This window comes from Temnothorax longispinosus, chromosome 3, assembly GCF_030848805.1.
Source record: "Temnothorax longispinosus isolate EJ_2023e chromosome 3, Tlon_JGU_v1, whole genome shotgun sequence".
Classification (NCBI taxonomy): Eukaryota; Metazoa; Arthropoda; class Insecta; order Hymenoptera; family Formicidae; genus Temnothorax; species Temnothorax longispinosus.
The window spans coordinates 19,323,701-19,344,514 of record NC_092360.1 but is presented as its reverse complement, the minus strand read 5'-3'; the positions used below and the strand labels follow the sequence as shown (position 1 = coordinate 19,344,514).

Sequence of the window (20,814 nt, the reverse complement as noted above, 5' to 3'; positions counted from 1 at the left end):
TAGTATATTTGAACTGATCAGCCAATAATCAGACTTATTTACTAGTTATTTACTATTTGATACGCGTATCAAGAGATCGGTGTAAACTAGGCCACACTTTACACACGAATCAACGGAAGACGTAAGACGTAAATCGTAAGGAAATGCACCAATCAGAGTCGACTATTCCTCTCTCCAAGAGGGAAGAAGAGGGGAATAGTCGACTCTGATTGGTGGATTTCCTTACGATTTACGTCTTACGTCTTCCGTCGATTCGTGTGTGTGTGTGTCCGGGGCTTCAGTCCATGGCCGCTCTCAGGTTTTCTTCTAGTTCTACCGAAAATTGAAACAGCGATCGTGAGTCGTGAGTACCGCTCTCAGGCTTCTCCCTTCTCTCTACGGTCGTTTGTGGATGGTTCACAGGTATTTATTATAATATGGAATATTTATGTGTAAATAATATTTATTTCGTTTATTGCTTGATTGTATCTTTTCAAGCAGAACATCATCATGCCTAAGGATTTCCAATTGTTATCAAAAGGACAAAAAGATCAATTAATTCAGATTGAATTAAATCGTTATAAAGATTCAAAATTGTTGTTACATTCAACTCCTTTAAACATATCGTCTAATTTATTAGATAAAGCGGAAATTGTTTCCATAAGTTCTGATAGTACATCCTGTGGGAGTCATACGTCACCCTCATATGTAAACGAAATAAATGAATTAAGTATAGAATCGCAGTTTGAAACACAAAATAACGAAGAGCAAGATATTGAAATAAAATATAACGTCTCTGAAGTAACAAATGTTTCTGACTGCACGAATAATATTACTTTACGGGATGATTTGCAAACATTCATTATTGATTGTAACATAGCACATGACGCTGCTAGCGATTTACTTACAATTTTGAGAAAACATGGGCATGTAGATTTGCCTAAGGATGTTCGACTTTTGTTTCAAAATCAACAATGTTGGCGGCCTCGTACAGTTAATGGTGCAAATTGCAGTAAGTACATGCATTATTTTATCTTGCCTGTACTTTTAATTATGTGTATGGTGACAAAAGAATAATGTACACACACACACACACACACACACACACACACACACACACACACACACACACACACACACAACATACAGGGTGTCTGAAAATTATAGACAATAGCCGTACTATGCAGATTAGAGTTGAACTGAATAATGATTTATGTGTCATTTCGTGATAGATATCAAGGAACTAGTTAAACAATATAAGTAAATAATCACACGGGAAGCGGTAAGACGAACTGTCAGCATGCCTAACGAAAGGTGGCTTTCTGCAGCTATAAGAAGGATATCTTGCTTCTTATAGAATCATCTAGTAACGGTAAATTTCAATTCCTAGTAAGCGGCATGTGACAAAACCACACGCCACCATTCCCATTCCTAGGAAATCCTAAAAAGCAAAACATTTTTTTTTATACAAGCTGAAAGCTATCTTTTGATAGACATGTCAGAGCCTGCCCTCTATTGCTTGCCGTATGCTTATTAATTTATATTGTTTTATTAATTCCTTGATAATATTATTACAAAATTTGCAGAATAGTACGTGACTTTCCTACTCAGTTTCACCGGTTATCTGTGTACCACGGCTGTCAGAAAATTTATATATATATACATTACAATCAAGAAACGCACTTTGTTACAAAAATCATGATGCTTTATACAAGAAACTTATATGCTATTTTTTTCTTCATTATAGCATCTCTTGAATTGGCTCGAAAAAGTACAGTTAATTTAAATGATATGACAACCGATGAAGGACGATTAGGCCAAAGAAAAAGACAACATATTGTATACAGTGATAGCGAGGAAGAACAGCATAATTGCCAATGTAGAAAACATATTAAAAGTAATGTATCACAAACATACAGTGTATTACATTTATTTTATGTTATAATTACGCATAAATTTTGCTGCCTTTTTTTTAAATGTTTATAATGAAATCTGTAGAAGGATCCTTCTATCTTTTGATTTCGATAAAAGGTGATATATTTGTAAAAAAAATTAAAATATTAGAATTATAATCGTTGTTTTTTGTACAGGAAAACAGATTAATGTGAGTAGTGTTACTACAGTACCATCGTGTCCTTCAAACGTTCAAATAAAGAATAAATATGTCAACGTACCACAAGTTGCAACATTCAACGATGCAAGTGGAAATAGTGCGTACAAAATTTCGCAAAACGGTATTATGATTTAAAATATTATGAAATAGAGTAATTATTATAAATATAAGAATATTAAATTTAGTCATTAATGCATTTACAGAAAATAACCCAGTCCCATCTACATTTAACGAGAGGCTACATTCTGAAATAAGTAATATGCCTATAATAGTAGAAGGTATACATATACATTGTTAAAATCAACAGAGATTATTTGTAACATACAGCATATTAACTTCATAAAATTTTTTTAGGATATGAGCAACTTACCGGAACCGTACAGGATAGTAATATAAAAGGTAAATTATCCCTTTTCATATTATTAACACTTTGTACACACAAGATATCCGATCAGTTTTTCGTACATCAAATTGTTGAATTTGTATTGTAGAAAAGTTGGACCAAATATTACGGATGCAGGCAGCTACAAATATTTCATTGAGAAATATTAACCAACGATTATATAAAATAGAAGATGCCATTAAACACAAAAGCACAAAAAGCCCTGTTGAAATTAATGACAATCTCATCGCACCGTTTTTGCCACTTAAAACAATAGAAGAGATAAAACAGTTTGAATGCTTACTGAGAACGTCAAATGAGCCAGTAACACAATTTGTAAGTTTTACATTTCTTTACTATCCTTACAATTGTATTTCATTTTAATATAAAAACACTTCATTAAAATGTTTTGCATAACATGGTTGTTGATAACTACAGAGTAAACATTGTACAATAAAACTGACATATTCACTACTTAATATATGTATATTTTATAATTATATTTGACTACAAGAAGTTAAAAATTAGTTTAAGCTCGTTGGAATTATTTTTTATTTTCTTTGGATTTCTTTGTTTCTGATGTACGTTATTAATCAAGAGTTCCGCGGTGAGGAAACCTAGGAGATTTAACTATGTGTAAAAGTTTTGTGGATGAAAAACATGCCTATAATTGTTTGAATAAAAATATCTTCACTAAACTTTATCATATCCTCTTATAATATTATACTGTTCTATCAGTAATTCATTGAAGTAAATGTAAAATATATTTCTTAATTTTTTATTTTCTTTACAGAAACAGTTTGTATCAAAAACTGGTGGCAATAATGCCAAAGATCACATATACAAATGTTTAAAAAAATTAATAACAAATGAGTGTGCCATGAAATGTTCATGGAAAGGCTTCCGTAATAACTTTCAAATATCGAACTTATATTCCATGAAAATTATGAAAAGTAAGTTATGGACGTATATGTGTGTGTCTATATGTATGTGTGTGTTGCTGAATTTACCAAATTTTTTATTACAATGCTTCTATTAGTTTTATATGATTTTCTTTTTCTAGAAGAGATAACATCGCACTACACATGTACAGAATCTGATTTCGACAACACTACGGCAGAATGGTTACGTTTTGCAAATCAAAGGAACAAGAGAGAAAATCAAGCTAAAGAAAATAATGCAAAATGTAACGAATGTAATGAAGATAACGAATATTAAATATATGTATAATATAATATTTATCAAGGTAAAGTTAAGTTCAAAAGATTTGTTTTTGTGAAATTTTGAACTTTTGAGACTTCTGATGACGCTAAAGTAATTATGACTGCAGAATCTATAAAATATAAAGATACTGAATTTATAAGAAATGGTACTGCAAATTACAATGCAGAAAATACAAGAAAGAGAGGAACATAGGAAAAAGAAAGTAGATAAAAGAAATCAACTACCACACAAAAAAGAGATGCAAAAATTAATGCGGAATAAACATTTATAGGGACAGATAATTGTTTAAAAGTATTTTGAATTGATTAAAAGTAAGAAATTATTTACTTTTCTGGTATTTCCACGATATATACGCAAATTATATATATAGTTATTTTTATTACTGTAATTAAATCAAAGACCTGTTATTCCTAGATGTTGCGTTTCCCAGATAACGCACATCAAAGAAATCATAAAAATATTTAAAAGATGTTGCGATAAAACATCTTCCAAAATCTTCATATCTTCAATATCACTATTTCATAACAACATAATAATTATATAACAATTCCATAACATTTTTTTTACAATTACAATTGCTTTTTTATTACAAAACTGTATAATAGAAATGTAATTTGTAGAGAAAAAAACTTTTTTCAACATTATTACGTAAAAAATGGATATAATTTCTTGTTAAAAATATATCTTATTATATTCTTAATTATCTCATGTAATTATTTTTACAATACACACAATTGTTTAAAATATGCGCAGTAGAATTAAACGTATTTTTAGAATATTTTTGTGACAAAACAAATTTCTCTTTTAATCTCATCTTGCATGATATATGAACATAACAAAAAATCTTTTAAATCTTTTGAAATACATTTGTATAGAAATCCGCAATCTATTAATTATTTTTATATTGAAAAGTATATTAATGTATATGAAATAAAACTATAAAAATACAATATATTCATTTATTAAACTTGTTAAACAAATATTAATATAAAATGATTACTCATGCATAACAGTTAACCATATTTATTCATAGTTTTACAATTACATACATTCTTCAGTAAATATAGTCTCATAAAAAGATAAAGTTTTATACATATATTTGCTTGATTCTTTTAATTAAATAAGATTGATACATCTGTAATAAATCTAAAATAAGTATGATTTATAGGAGCCTCATTAAACAAAATTTGATAGAATATTTAATGACTTGTAATATTGTAATGCTTTCGAAAGTGATAAATATAAGTATTATATAAATTTGTTTTTAATTCATCTCTCTTGTGTAACAATTATATTTATTATAATTTTCTATTAAAAAAGAATAGTTACTACGTATTTCAAAAAAGTAGTTATTTGACATGATTTACTGTAAGAAGTTATTTTCCTGTACATTAATTGTAAGACTAGAGTTTGTATCAGGTAGAAACAATCCTTTAGTATGTTTTAACAGATTGTGTCTTATATTGTTATCGTAAATTTAAATACGACTGTCCATTTCTTTTTCTTGATTTATCTAATATAAAAATCATGATTTTCCTGTAATAAGAGGGTTAGATAACCACACTAAATTATAAGATAAGATATAAATCTATACCTATGCATATAAATGTTTATCATTCAATTGTCACATAAGATATTATTTAATTACTATTTTTAGATTAAAAACAAAATATTACGGATATTTAAACAACTACATCACATATAAGTATTCCTTCAAAACTATTACACTATCAATGCTATTACGCTATTTCAATAAATTCATAAATGTGTACAAAACAGATTGTTCACTTAATTCAAAGGTTTCAGATAAGCTGCATCAAATGTATCAAGCTCATTTATTAAAAAGTTGGCCTCGTTTCGAAGATGCTTTGCCTTAGCTGCTGCTTTTTCCAATACAGCTAAAGTATTCGCTATAGTTCTAAGTTCGGTATCCATTTCGGATGTTGTTTCATCTACCAAATGACAGAGCCGTGCAAATGTGCTAGAGAGCTCCCTATATATAATCATACCAAATATTATTATACAAAAGAAATTTAAAAAATAAGTATATATATTGTTTTGTAATATAAAAAAATTTTGACAATTGAGAAAGTTAGTTTGAAAAGTCATTTTGAAAGAAAAAAATGTTACATCATAAATAACTAATTATACATATATAGTTTACAAAAAATTGAAATTCTATTATAATAATACATTTTAATTTTAAAGTATCAAATAGTTAAAAAAAAGAGCACAAAAATAACTGAAATCAAAGCAACATTATTTCTTACACATATTTGTACATTGTCGTATCTTTATAGATTATAGATGTATAAATATTATAACGTACTGTTGTACTTGGTGACTGCAATTTGCAGAAGTGAGATCCACAATCAATCGTAACTTTTTGGTAGCATGCGAAACATATTGTCGTTTAAATTCTCGTTCCTTTGCTTTATTAGTCCATGTTAGACGTTCATAGAGATATAAAGCACCATATATAGCACCAGTTATAGCGATTAATCTCCAGCCTACTGTTTTCAACATCTAGAAGAAACACTTATTTGTGAAATCTTTTTTTCACAACCCTCTCTGACCTCTCCTCCATATTGCACATACATAATACACAAACGTTTAAAATGTACCGAAGTTAATAAACATCATATATTGAACATTTGTTGCAATCAATTTTCTTCACTAATTTCTCTATTAATAGTTATTTCATTATTTACATCTATTCTCATATATTTCTCAATTTTTTATATTTAAATAAGTCACATAAAGATTACAATAAATATCTGATTGTAAATTACCGGATCTTACCTTCAGTTATTACAACGCGATAATAATGCAAATATGTTTCATTAAAAAAAATGTCAATGACTTTAAAATCTCGAAAGATATGATTCTTAGCAAAATTTTGCTTATTACAATATTTCGAAACAAATAAAATTTTTCTTTGATATTTCTAGCATCATCAAAAACTCACGAAATATTTAAAGTAGGTATTCAAGTTATATAAATGAGACATTCACTACTTGTCTGTCTCTGTCTTCCCTCTGTTCTCCCCCTCCTCCCTCTTTCTCTCTCTCTCTTTCTCTCTCCCTCTCTGCATATGAGGGGCATAAAAGTAGATTGTAAATAAAATTGTACATACAAAACCAGCAACAATAAGACCACCCATTGTACCCTGCGATGTTACAGATGCAACTGCTATACGAGTAGCTAATGACCAGTCATCAGATCTTGCTGGAAAGTTTGATGTACTTGAAACAAATTTGAGAGAATCGATGCTATCTGCAGGTGATGTGATACATGGCGGAATCTGCAGGAAAAATAATTATTTTCATATTTCTTTCACACTTAAAATGTGACATAAAAACCATTTATCAATTGCAATATTTTTATACAAAGTGTCTTTTACTAAAAGTGTATTTTCTTTAACCGCAAATTCTTGGTCAAATTTTAAATTAATTTTTCCTTAATAAAGTTGCTCAAACTAAAAGTCCAGAAAAATCATGATTGTTATAAATTTTCATATGCACATCTTTGTACAATATAATATATAATATATAAATTTGTTTCTCTGTATCTTTTTGAGACATATTTCGTATTAAACTTCAAATTAAAATTCTATCAAAAAAATTAAAATCTATTTTAAATTAACTAAAAAATACTCGTGACAATTTTATTATTTGTTTTCCTAAAGCTTAATTTTCACTGTTAATCGCTTATAATTTATAAGTGAGTGTTTTTATATTTTCATAAAGAAAAAATTGATTCAAAACACATCAACAATCCGCGATACATCTTACCTCTTGCGGATAATTGGCAATAGCTAATCTCTGACTCTGCCTTCCTGCGAATCTATTAATTATTGCTGTAAAACCCCAAGAAAAACGAAATTCTAGATCTTCATGAAAGTCTGCGCATAAATTGTCACAATTTAGTCGATAAAATATCTCGAATGGTTCTCGTCGTGGTAAAATGTTAAGCGACATTTGTCTTTTGTTTTCGGGCAATAAGCTTGACATTCTTTCGGTCATTTCTCGCTGCGAGCTTTCCATGTTCAATGCTAAAGCCGTGCTGAGTCTGGCTCGTAAATTTGATCCTGCAATAGAATATAAAACATTTTTGAGCTCTTCAGCTACGTCTTCATATCAAATCACAAAATATGTAATCGAAAATCACCTAAGCCATTTTCTACATGTGTATGAAGCTCCCGTTTATATACATTTAAAACGAGTGGTTCAGGGTGAAACGGTATACTAAATTCATCTATTAAAACGGCTAGTCGCCGAATTTCTTCGCTTAAAGCTTTAGAAACCTTTTGCTCTACATCTTCTACCATATGATGAATTTTATCCTTCATTTCTTGAGTTAACAGCATCAACTGTTGCTCTGTGAAATTCAATTTATCGTGGACCTCTTTTTTGACATTTAACTGTTCACTTCGCATTTTTTGTGTTCGTTCTAAAATTTCGTCCAACGCTTGACGTATTTCCCTACAACAAATAATAAAAACAGATATTTATATTTTTTATAAATATAAATGACTACAGAATACTTCTTCCTTCCTTCTCCTCCTTCCTCATCAATTATGAGACTTGAAAAGAATTATGTATCAATTTCTTTCACTTTCTTACGTTGCAATATGTTTCCCACGCTGAGAGTGTTGTTCAAATTTAGTTTTTACTGCAGACTTTGAGATACATTCTTCAAATTTCCTTTCAAAATCTTGAAATTCAAAATATCGATTTTGGAAACCGTCTGCCAGCGCACCATCTGTATATATTGAATAATATAAATTAGTTTATATTAAAAATGACTTTCAAAATTATAAAAGTATAGATGGTAAGCTCGAAACACATTACTATGAGCAGGTTGTCCACGTTGTTCTTGCATACGAGCTTGAAGAGTTTCTTTTGCAGAAATAAAAAAGACACGTTCTTCAGCATCTTTTGGACTGTAGACTTTTAACTCCCTGGATAAAAAGTCGATAGCACGTTCTTGATGTTGTGCCCTTACCTACACATAAAAAAATATATATAAATAAATAAAATTTGTATTACAACTCACAATTCAATCGTGATGTAAGCATATTGAATTTTGCCGACATATTATTAACATAAATAGCAACACATAAATCAAATAAAATAATTCTTTCTTTGATAAGTAACATATTATCTTTATAATTTTCAAAATTCTTATTTTATTATAAATATTATTATGATATATTAGCTTCTTGCTAATAAATTCATGCTGCAGGTGCATAGCATTTGTTTTTAGTGTAATAGAAATAGATATTGCAATTAAAAGTAATATCTATTTCAAGCAATTAAAAGTAATATATTAAAAGTAAAATATCTGAAATATTATATGTATATAACAAAGCATCTATTTTCCTTTTTCTTATTATAACATATCGCGCTCCGAGAAGAATACTGTCACAACTGGGCAGCGAACTTTGCATATAAACTTATGATACTATTTTAACACGTGTAGATAACATTTTAGGCATACTTTTGGCTTTAACTCAAAATCAAAATTTTGTTATTTGTGACAGTATTCTTCTCGAGGTGCGATATATTAAGTTTCTACAGTTCTGAGAGTTCTCTTTCAATCCGCTTTTGCTTTCCACATCAACCAAAAATGATTGATATATAATGAAATAACTTATTTATATCATAAAATGTGTATATATATATATATATATATATATATATATATATATATATATATATAATATATATATTTGTACAATATAGAATGATCTTTCTTAGCTAAATTTTATGATTTGTTTTGGCTCTGACTTTTGTTTCTTTGACTACTTTCACATGAGAACAGTTATATCTGAGATATGAACTTATTATGACAATAGATTTTATCTGATAAAGTTTTAAGATCATTTGCAGTCAAGAACTCATAAAAATTGCTCAAAGACGGTTCGGCTTTCAACTTCAACCTTCATATGACATTAGCTGTTTTGTCAAGAAAAAGGTTAAGAGAAAGTCTTCTCTCCACCATTTTTCATTGAATCAAATCAATTGACTTTTTGAACTTGAGATGACCTCCGATTATTACAATCATGACTTCTATGACTCTTTATCAACTCTAATAAAACAAGTTTTTGTTTGACCTAACCTTCAGATAACCTTGAAACTTTATCAGATAAAATATATCCTTAAGATAAGTCTATATCTCAGAAGTAATTGCCTTTATGTCAAAGGAATAAAAATTAGAGCCAACAAATCGTAAAACTCAGCTGAATCACCTTGTATATTAAAATACATACATAAAAATAATACCACAAATAATATTTTATACATATATATAAAAATAATATCACAAATAATATTTTATCCTGAAATCTCTCTGACATAAATTATAAATCGTTTAAAGTAGATTTAATAAATGTCATTTGTGGATAAATAGCAACTCCCATGATATAAATAAACTTACCTCCTTTTGTTCTTTGGCCAGCTAAAGAATAAAGAATATTACTAAATTCATTAGATTATAATATTATTATAGAGACTCAATTTTTTTAATTGTAGAAACTTAATTTTTACTCACAAAATGGAAAAAATATATGTATAAACATAAAATATTTAATATTACATTGTTAATTAAAAAATTTAATATTGCATTAATATTTCATTTAAGTATAAACAGTTATTGACTCATTCAAGGTGTATTATTTACATTTTTACCATTTATTATTTATTATTTTAATTCTTAAAAATTTTTTAGTTTTGTTTGTGTTATAGTGCTTTTATACACAATCATTTCAATATCTGTTTTAGTATTTTAATATATAATATTTTAAAATATAACAATCTAATTTTACCAACATATATGTTATGTTTAGTACATTTTTAGTATATCTTATATATATATTATATATGTATTTTATATATATTTTATATATTCCATTAGAGCTAAAGTAGAATTTGACTTAGCAAAAAATTATTATTGATAGAAAAATAATAAAAAAATTACTGTTTAAGAACAATTATTAAAAAATAAAGATTTATTAAAATAAAATATGTAATAATTTTTAAATATTCTTATAACATTTTTTTTTAATATTCCCGTATAAGATTAAATAAAAATAAAAACTTACAACTTTTAATAAGGTCAAATAATTTAATTAGAGCAATTTAAAACAATATAAAATATGTCATTTATCAAACATTTTATGAATAAATCAATAGTAATTTTAATATAGAAAGTTCAATATGATATTAAGATAAACTTTATTATTTAATATTTAAAAGATTAGAGTTATTAGAAAATGTTTATTATTTCGATTAGAGTTATTAATTATATTTATTTTCTTACAAATATCAGTAAATTCTGTACAAAGTATGTTGTAATTGTTCACAAGATGTTTAATTTTTTATAATTGGTACCAGTATATAAATACATACCTGATCAAAATACTCTGGTTCAGAGGCAGAGGCATCCCATCGATTATTTAAAATAAATATATTCGGTTTTGATAATTTTGTTGAAACTTTATGAAAGAAATTTTTTTCCTAGAAAAAAATAGAATCAATTAACTGAGGCTTCTTAGTAGTAGTTTAAAATATATGTATTATTAGAAGAAAATATTTGATTATATAAACGAGAGTTTAAGGATATAAAACAAGTTCATTAATTTGGAGGATTTTCAATTTTTTTAAAAATAAGATAAAGTTCTACAAAGATAGCACGTTAAATATTGTCGAATAAATAAAAGTTTTTCTCCAAAATAATAATTTTTCTTTCCGATATGTAGATTATGTATTTGATAGATTATGTAATAAATTATATTTCAAATATTTGCTATAAACTTGGATATAAATAGATATATTATACTTACAGTAACCATTATGGTGGATTCAGCATTTGCTACTAAGACAAAAACATCTGCATCCAAACAATGTTTATCAATCCATTCATCAAGATTTGGGGTTACATCTACTCCTGGACTATCAACAAATACTACATCGTCTCGTAGCAATAAGCATTTCTCTTTTGGCCAAAATATTCTTACTAAATGGCTTTCACATAACTTTTCTTTACAAAGAGCATGACCTAACTGCCCAACAGATTGAACTGGTTGTTTTTCAGTGGATCCTTCCGTAATAAGATATGATTCTCCATTATCTGAACCTTCAACTTGTAAGAAACAGTTTGTAGTATGCCCTATACCGCTTGGCAAAATTTTATCATGAAGCATGGCATTAATTACAGTACTTTTTCCATTACTTGTTCTGCAAATAAATACAAATACATGTAATATAAATTATATTCTCTATTTGTATAGTGTTCTATAATTCTCATCTACTAATTAGCACTATTTCTTAAAGAAAAACAAACTAAAATTGCAAAAGTTTTATATAACAAATAAATAGAAAATATATTTTGTATAAATTTTCAATTTTAATATTAAAAAACAAAGAAATTATATGCTAGTAATGTATAAAATATACCAAAATATATAAATACAAAATAGAAAATAGAATAAACTATTTTAAGACCAATGCATAAGTTATGGCAATATTCTAATTTATTTTTTTTTAAATATTATAAGTATGTATAAATTCTATTTTGTGTCTAAAGTTACACCAAAAGAAATCAATTAATTTTTGCGAGGCGCGCAGTTTGGAACTTGTGTGTGTGTGTGTGTGTATGTGTGTGTGTGTGTGTGTGTGTACATACATACATACATAAAAATAATATTAGGCTACTAAGATCTAATTGTAAGCTCGGACTGTAAATAACATTTTATTCTAGTTTTATTGTATCATAACGGTCTTAATTTTCTATTCAATTAATTTAACAGGCCAAATAACATTCTAATTTATAGAAGAAAAATTTATTCCTATTTTAATATGTATTTTATAATAAAATATTTTAATATGTATTTTATAAAAATAGTAAAATCACATTTTGTATGTATAAAATAAATAATTACAAGTACAATTAAATGGAAATATCGTTTAATATAATTGCTCACCTGCCAAAAAAGGCAACTTTCATGTGATCTCTTTTAAGAACATCTTTTATCGCTCGTATTTTGTCTATATAAGCTTTGACCTTTACTGCTTCTTCCACCGTTACAATATCCCGATCATTTTGTAATGCTGTTATAAAGTTAGATAATTAATTAACAATATAATTAAATAAATTAATATATTACGATTATATACACGTATTATATACACGTTTGCTTTATTTGTTTACTTACATGTCATAAAATCCACTGTTTCCTCCACATATTTTTCTATATCCACAAATATATCATTTATCCTTTTCTTTGCCTTAACAAAGATCTGTAGAGGAGAATTATCATTTCTAACATCTGTTCGAAGCTGGCTGTCCCCTCCAATCATGGACGATTGTACCATTGCACGATTGATATAGGCAGCCATATTTATATTTCTATTATGAATGATATATATTTGGCAAAAATAATAAAAAAGTACGGCGCAGGTGTTGTGGATAGACAGTACGTTGGTACACAGTGCACAGCATGCGGGATCAACTGAAATCATAAAAAGCAGGAATTAAATATTTTCTAATGTTCAACTTTTATATCACTATTTGATAAATGTACTGATAACATCAAAAGAAGTGTAACAATAAGGATCATATCATTTACTTTATATCAAACAATTATAGGATATATCTCTATGTACATGTACACACATAAGTTTATATTATGTATATATATATAGGTATATATATCAGAGATGGTTAAATAATTGTTTATAATGATTCAATATTTAGCGTAAATACACAGAAAGATAGTTATGTACATATAAAATCCATATCTAAAATCCCTTTCTAAATATATTAGAAAACACATATATAATCAAATATATATATATATATATATATAATATATTTGATGATGTGTTTTCTAATATATTTTAGATATGGATTTTATAACTATCTTTCTGTGTATTTATGCTAAATATTGAATCATTATAAACGATTATTTAACCATCTCTGATAATGATAAACACTATTGCAATTATCTTTAAGTAATTTAAAAATTAGCAAGTTTATAATTTTATAAATATATAATATTTACACGTTTTTTTTAGTCATTCAGATTTTTATTGTTAACTGTAGCTAGCCATACTTATTTTCGAGTCCTTAATTAGCCATATTCCGATCCATGAGATCACTTGACTTTGTCGCATTGTCATTTTTATTCTAATTAATATTTTTAAGCTTGTAATGTAAGAATTGGAAATACAGAGGCTGAATAAGATGTTTACAATAATATTAGGTCAATTAAGAATGATTTGTGAGTTTAAACTGAACTTATTACAAGGAAACTAGAAAATTATGTTATTATGTGAGAACTAGGAAACTGAAGAATGTTCAGCAGACTACTGGACTAGAATGTGGCAAGCTAAAGTTAATAGAAAGTATAGTTGATTATATTCAGAGAGATATCCTGTATAAGCAATATTTAGCGTGATTATGCAATATATTAATTCTTTAATAGAACATTGAAGAAGGTAAAAGAAAATCAATACGACGAATAATAATAAAAGGCAATAAATATGCAACAACATTGTTTTAAGAAATATTAAGTTTTATGTAATTGAATATATAAGGACTCTAGTAATTGAAATGGAATATAATTCTTATCCAAATAAAGATAAAACAAAATGATAGAGGAAAATGTTGTATTATGTCTAGTATGATCTATCAATCCATTCTCATTAATTTAGATACAAAAGTATTAAAGTAAGAAATACCAGATAATAGGTAAAGATATTGAAATACAAATAAGATACAAAATATTGACTTCTTGATTGCCTTATTTTATACTTTCTATTACTGTCATACTTTTTATTATTTTCACACATAGAATAATGAGAAGATTAATTTGCCTAAAACAAGTTTATAATTACATTTAAAAAATCATACAGTTTGATTACATAGATACAATGCAATTTTGGGAAAAATACAATAGATCATATTACCATAGAAAAATCATAAAATTATACATATCAGTAGAATAGTATAACATCTTCTTCTATCATTCTTCTATTTTTATTCGGAAAAGCGTTATAGCTTATTTCAGATACCAGAATCACTCTATATATCATATGGTTCAAACAAAATATAATATAATATAATATAATATGTATAATTTCATTATATTTCTATAAAATTTTTATTAATTTTTTAAATATATAAAACATCGAAAGAGAACAATGAAAGAGAATATATCTACATGTTGACTGTATAAAATAATATTGTGACTGTTATCAGGTGTTAATAAAGTTATAATAAAATAAACAACAATCTTCTTTTCTGTGTACGTGTTAAAATATTCATATCAATAACTTTTATATCTCAACGTATGTACTATCATAGCACACTAAAATTGCTAAAATAAAAATCATGTAAAAGCTACAACAATTATAATACTATCACAGATACAAGATTGCAATACTAGTAATAATAAAATTCCAATTTTAAATTTTGAATTAGATAATTATCTTATATAGGACATTTTATTCATTCTTTCTTTTTTCATAATTTTTTAATCATGTGATTGATATAAAATTTATATTTCTTTTCTTAAAAGTAAAAGTTTTTGAAAAATTTTGAACTTGATTAATAATAATGATGTGTGAACGTAGTGAATAATTTACTAAAAAGCAGGTGACATTACATTATTTTTATTAAGAGAACATTGTGTATAGATAAAAAATATATATATAGAAAACAGTGATTTGATAATTTTGAAACATTCAGCAAATATACATATATAAAAATAAATAAAACAAGCAACATATATATAAAATGTATAAATGCAATAATGCAACCTTTTTCTCTTTAGTCATTGATGTATCCGTAGAGTAACTCTATGATATAATTATTTCAATGTCTTTTATTGGTATCCAAAATTGCTAAAACAATTTATAACATAGTCATTAGCATAAAATTCTATTATAATAAAGTATCTATATTTCACTTATATTGTTAATGTTTTTTTCTTTAGAAGTGTAAAATGACACAGATATGGATAAAGTAAAAAAATTTATTTATATCCAAACTATTTTGTATTTCTAAATTAAAAATTTTATTGTAACGTTACTACAAACAAAATTAAAAATATTAATTTAAAATATTTTAAATTTTGAATTCAAATATAATTACTATAACTGCTAAACTGATAAATTAATGAATAATATACAAGCTTTCTTTCAGAAAATGTTGCACTAAGATATATATACTAAACACATATAAATTTTGCATCAAATCATATTTAATTTTTTCCAATATAAATAAATCGCGCTTTCGACAACTAAACATTCCGAGAAGATTACAATGTGTTTGATTAGTTAAAATAGTAAAATTTGCTTCATAAAATGTATTAATTCGGAATCTAACCTCTACATTAGTGTCAGAAGGTCTTTATATAAATAAATATATGAATTTTGTTATGGCACATTAAAATATATTTATAGCAGTGCAATTTTCATACCGTAAAAATAGTTGTGCGTAAAAGGATGAACAGTAATTCATGACTTTAAAAAATCTTCTTTAATTAGCACATTTTGATATAACAGCTCACGTCGGAGTTCGGAGTATCTTTGCAATCCATAGACGTAGAATTATATAGAATAGAGACCGGAAGTAGAACCAGAGAGAAAGATAAGAGTGGTCATCAGTGGTCATGCCCTAAACTATAGGGTTCTTTACTTTGATCGGGATTGGTGCATTCCAAAAACATGGCCGTTTGAGATGCGCAAGCAAATCTGCGTGATATCTAATGAAGGATGTCTGCTTACAACGCTGTGAGTGGCTGTGAGCATGATGCCCGATCTACAATAGCTGTAGTAAGCTGTAGTAAGCCTCAAGCCGTAAGAAATTGACCAATTACAGGCGAATGTGAGGAGAATAATCGACTGTGATTGGTCAGTTTCTTACATCTTGAGGCTTACTACAGCTTACTACAGCTATTGTAGATCGGGCATAATACAAATTAACCTATTCTCACATTTATATTATTTATTTGAAGATTAAAATTAAATTTAGGTTATATTGATACTACAACATTCGATTTGAAGAAAGAAAAGATTTTTTTTTTACATGTGAATTGAAATTATCTTGTAGAATTATTATATTTGGATATATAAAGACAAAACTATTATGGAAGACAGCAATAATGCTCAAGCAGGATGGGCCGATTCTTTTAAAAGTGAAAACGTGCATTGCGAAAAATGTATAAAGGAGTTAACAAAAGAAGAATTGTTGTCGCAAGTAATAAAATGTGCTAGTTTTGCTGCGGAAAAACATCAAAATCAAAGAAGGAAGAATGTCGATCAAACACCATACATAAACCATCCTTTAGGTTCAGTTTGAATAATTTTATAGGCCTGTTTGTTTTAGCTGAACTTTCTTGCACAGTTCATCTTTCCTCTTCTTTTCATGTTAGAAAAGGTGAACTATGCAAGAAGTTTAGCTAAACAAACGGGCCTAATGTTAACGTATATAGGATGTTCCAAAAATACAAGCTTTCTTCAATTGAGTTTCTATGTTATAGCGATAAAACTAATTTTGTTTTTTTAATTGTTATATTTTAATGTTGATGAACGATAGAAGAAGTTAAAAAGTAAATTTGATAATAATAGGTAAATAATTCAATAATATTTTTAGGTTATTATTCTTATATAGACAAAAATAATTTTTGCTGTTTTATTAAGAACATACATATATCTAGTGTGGAAAATTATCATTATAGAAATTATCAGCTTTTACTTAACGTTATGATAAGAGAAAGTTATTCCAAAACACTTTGTGTTTAGAAGAAAGTGACTTTTGGAACATTATTATGGTATATGTAACTGACTTTTACTCTTTTTTTTAGGAGTAGCAAATATTTTAATCCAAGAGGGTATGGTTTTTGAACCAGTTGTTATTCTAGCAGCAATCTTACATGATACCGTGGAAGATACTGATACTACATTTGAGGAAATTGAAAAAGAATTTGGATATAAAGTTACCCAGGTGGTTCGAGAAGTAACTGATGACAAAACATTGCCAAAAGCCAAACGTAAACAATTGCAGATAGAACATGCACCTAATATATCTCGCGAAGCAAAATTAGTAAAATTGGCTGATAAATTGTATAATTTGAGAGATCTTGAAAAAGGCATTCCCATTGGTTGGACAAGTGAAAGAGTAAAAGAATACTTTAAGGTGAGCTATTTCTATCGATGAGGACATAAGTTTTATAGAATATAAAACAAATAGCATTAATATTGCATCTTAAAAAACTTTCTTTGTTCTAGTGGGCAAAAGCTGTTGTAGATGGATGTCGTCAAACTAATCCTAATTTAGAAAGAGAATTAGATATTTTGTTTGCATCACATGGTTTGCTCTGAAGAGAATTGTAAGTAAAAGTCCTAAATCTAATAGCTGGTAAAATTCTAAATGTAACACGATACACATATAGATGAACAAATCCAAAACGCTTTACATATGGAAAATTATTGTATATAAAAACCAATACAAATGTATATTTACAAGTAACATTTTTGAATAATTTTTGCCAAGCAAATTGATTTTTGTCATTTTTCAAAGTTACTTTTCAGTCTTTTTACAATGTTTATTGTAAAACCACTTCATGTAGTTGGCCAATATTTCCGCTTCTTCTTCCGTGACTGCATTATACAAAGATGCACGTATTCCACCCACTGATCTGTAAAGAGAAATTATAGTTACTTTAATATTATTTTATATACTATATAAAATATTATTCTATTATTATTACATTAAATGTTTTGAATTTTGGAAAAATATGTTTAATGAACATATTGCTAGAATTAATTTAAATAATCAAGTAGATTGATATCTATAATACAAAGCAATAAATACATTTATCAAATAAAGATAATAGGGGGTACGAGCCGAACTAAGTTGTAGTAGTACAATTTAATGCTAAGAATTGTATTGATTATACAATTGAAATAGACATTTTGACCTTATTAGATCATCAAAACCTAGTTCGGTTCATAGATTCTATTACCTTTATTTGATTATTATTCCGTTAAGTCCTTGATAGAATTTTAAATAAATTTTAAATGATTTATTTTTTATTATTATATATTTTTTGTATTTATATATCTTTTGATTAAAAACTGAAATATAAATAATCAGATTAGTTTTTTATTTTTTATAATTATTGTGCACTCAACTGAATCGATAAAAACATAATTTGAGACTGTAGACTGTTGCAATTGTATTAAAAAATTTATGTGGTTATAATTGCGGTTTTATTTCAATAGTTTGTTTTCTGCTGACCTGTGACCCTTTAGCTGCAGCATACCGCGAGCTGCAGCACCAGAAAGAAACTCCTTTTCTAATTCCTCGTCACCGTTTCTTATTCTGAGTGGAATATTCATTTTACTACGTGCATCTGGCTTGATCGGGCACATATAAAATCCTTTTGATCCATCAATCACATCGTATATTTTGCTGCTCTTCTTCCTCGCAAAGTTTTGCATACCTTCGACTCCACCATTTTTTTTAATCCATTCAAATACCAAACCTACCATATATATCCTAAAATATAAAATAGTCCCGACAGATTAATAGTTGTAAGAATTTCCATTACAAGAAACAAAAATATAGTATAAAAAAATTAAATGCCATGTATTGGGTCGTCCCATGCCTATAAGTAACACGGACTTTATAGATATTTTTTAAATAAAATTTAACATTTTAATTTTAATCTAAAATATATTTTAATTTTGCACAATGCTAGGTAACAGGCAATAGAAATAGGGAATAGGAACAGAATTTGCGACATGTTGGATTTTTATTCTCTATTGCCTGTACCTGACTAGTCACTAAGGCTACGGTCAACGTGACGCTACAAATGCTTCGAAGCATTCCTCTTCTCTTTTTTTTTTGAATGAAGAACGTCACGTTGACCGTAGCCTAAAAGCGCTATATAAAATCAAATCACCGAGATTGGTCAGGTACAGGCAATGGAGAATAGAAATCCAACGCATCGGAAATTCTGTTTCTATTGCTTGTTGTCTGGCATATATTGCAAGAACCTTTAATTTTAAATTTTTAATTCCCCGGCTAAAAAAATTTTTCGATTTTGAATTAAAGAATAAATCAAGCTCTTTTTTATATCGCATTATTTATGGAATGACCAATATATAGAGCATTATTTTTTAAATCATTTTTTTAGGAATAGTTGTAAGATGCAAAAAAAAAAAATTGTTACATAATTTTTCCAGATGTATAAACTTCTAGATATAGGAATGTAGAATGTTTCGTTAATTTTTTTAGGATCTATTTTTTATAGCCTTATAAAAAAAATACTTATAGGTATATCAAATCAATTATGTATGTTATTTATGTGTATTCTTCAGTCAGTTATTAATTATGACATCAGTGATGTAATCAATGACACTTACTGAAAGACGGGTGGAGTATTGTGCAGAGAATTATCATTCGCCATTATAGTAAAATTTAGTATCGTCGGACATATATCCATAGCACGACCAAGCATGTCATTTCGTACAATCACTAAAGTAACACCAGCTGGGCCAATGTTCTTCTGTGCACCCGCAAAAATTACTGCAAACTGAAAACATATATGTTTATAATAATTAATATATTTGAGCGAACAGTTAATCTTGTGTTACTAAAATGAAAATATGTTACCGACGATTACCAAGATGAGATTTATTAAACTCCAGCTAATCTAAGTCATAATATGAAATTTATGAAATATTTTAATTAAGTATGCTATTTGGTGCTTGAATCCGTATTATATCAATAAAATTGTCAAAATCACTCTAAACTTTTATTTATTTTCTTACAGATACAGAACAGTTATGTGTGAAAATAACACTATAATGTCCACCAAATAACACCTGAATTTGTTATAATCCGCTTTAGTAACACTAGATTAAAAGTTACTACAAATATATGTATATCACTTCAACAATTCTTAATATTATTGACGGAGTGAGGTAATAAAAAGAAATCATACATGCTGATGCAAACAACAATTCATCAAACACAATTCATATCAATATGTCTTAAGATACTCATATCTTTTTATAAGCCTGTTCGTTTTAGCTGAACT

The 20,814-nt window shown here is 27.1% G+C and overlaps 4 protein-coding genes across 14 annotated transcripts in view; 2 read left to right on the top strand and 2 right to left on the bottom strand.

Annotated features, from left to right (window-relative positions):
* Positions 1-270: 270 nt before the first annotated feature.
* Positions 271-4,077, top strand: LOC139810820 (uncharacterized). 4 transcript variants are annotated; one of them, XM_071774719.1, is made up of 9 exons: positions 271-402; positions 481-991; positions 1,727-1,876; positions 2,070-2,189; positions 2,296-2,370; positions 2,447-2,491; positions 2,584-2,810; positions 3,268-3,427; positions 3,538-4,077. In XM_071774719.1, the coding sequence occupies exons 2-9, from the start codon at positions 490-492 to the stop codon at positions 3,690-3,692; spliced, it is 1,434 nt and encodes a 477-aa protein (XP_071630820.1). In that variant the 5' UTR covers positions 271-402; positions 481-489; the 3' UTR covers positions 3,693-4,077. The 4 variants fall into 4 exon arrangements, with proteins under 4 accessions (XP_071630820.1, XP_071630819.1, XP_071630817.1 ...); XM_071774718.1 differs by having other exon boundaries at positions 2,278-2,370; XM_071774716.1 differs by having other exon boundaries at positions 2,070-2,213.
* Positions 4,078-4,705: 628 nt separating this feature from the next.
* Marf (Mitochondrial assembly regulatory factor) lies at positions 4,706-16,342 on the bottom strand. 4 transcript variants are annotated; one of them, XM_071774715.1, is made up of 14 exons: positions 16,186-16,342; positions 15,524-15,607; positions 12,916-13,000; positions 12,685-12,811; positions 11,545-11,938; positions 11,111-11,218; positions 10,140-10,160; positions 8,552-8,705; positions 8,324-8,462; positions 7,869-8,182; positions 7,493-7,788; positions 6,835-7,002; positions 6,028-6,224; positions 4,706-5,691 (listed from the first exon to the last, which is right to left on the bottom strand). In XM_071774715.1, exons 2-14 carry the CDS (start codon positions 15,539-15,541, stop codon positions 5,487-5,489), a joined length of 2,226 nt encoding a protein of 741 aa, XP_071630816.1. In that variant the 5' UTR covers positions 15,542-15,607; positions 16,186-16,342; the 3' UTR covers positions 4,706-5,486. The 4 variants fall into 4 exon arrangements, with proteins under 4 accessions (XP_071630816.1, XP_071630813.1, XP_071630814.1 ...); XM_071774712.1 differs by having other exon boundaries at positions 12,916-13,212; positions 16,186-16,262; XM_071774713.1 differs by lacking the exon at positions 15,524-15,607 and having other exon boundaries at positions 12,916-13,212; positions 16,186-16,340.
* A 215-nt stretch (positions 16,343-16,557) lies between these two features.
* Mesh1 (Metazoan SpoT homolog-1) overlaps positions 16,558-20,814 on the top strand; it is a 6,167-nt gene continuing 1,910 nt past the window's right edge. Inside the window, exons 1-4 of one of the 5 annotated variants that reach the window (XM_071774729.1) lie at positions 16,558-17,055; positions 17,572-17,903; positions 17,996-18,096; positions 20,548-20,814. The exon at positions 20,548-20,814 is cut by the window's right edge and continues 216 nt beyond it. In XM_071774729.1, coding sequence (XP_071630830.1) covers positions 16,854-17,055; positions 17,572-17,903; positions 17,996-18,088 — 627 coding nt within the window. In that variant the 5' untranslated portion in view covers positions 16,558-16,853 and the 3' untranslated portion in view covers positions 18,089-18,096; positions 20,548-20,814. Of the gene's footprint in view, positions 17,056-17,571; positions 17,904-17,995; positions 18,237-18,287; positions 18,437-20,547 lie in introns of those variants that run through there. The other 4 variants (XM_071774728.1, XM_071774726.1, XM_071774727.1 and 1 more) reach the window with 4 other exon arrangements.
* Positions 18,185-20,814, bottom strand: part of LOC139810822 (phosphoserine aminotransferase) — a 6,874-nt gene continuing 4,244 nt past the window's right edge. Inside the window, exons 6-8 of the mRNA XM_071774720.1 lie at positions 20,138-20,307; positions 19,008-19,268; positions 18,185-18,405 (exon numbers count right to left, since the gene is read on the bottom strand). Of these exons, the coding sequence (XP_071630821.1) occupies positions 18,288-18,405; positions 19,008-19,268; positions 20,138-20,307 (549 nt within the window). The 3' untranslated portion in view covers positions 18,185-18,287. The remainder of the gene's footprint in view (positions 18,406-19,007; positions 19,269-20,137; positions 20,308-20,814) is intronic.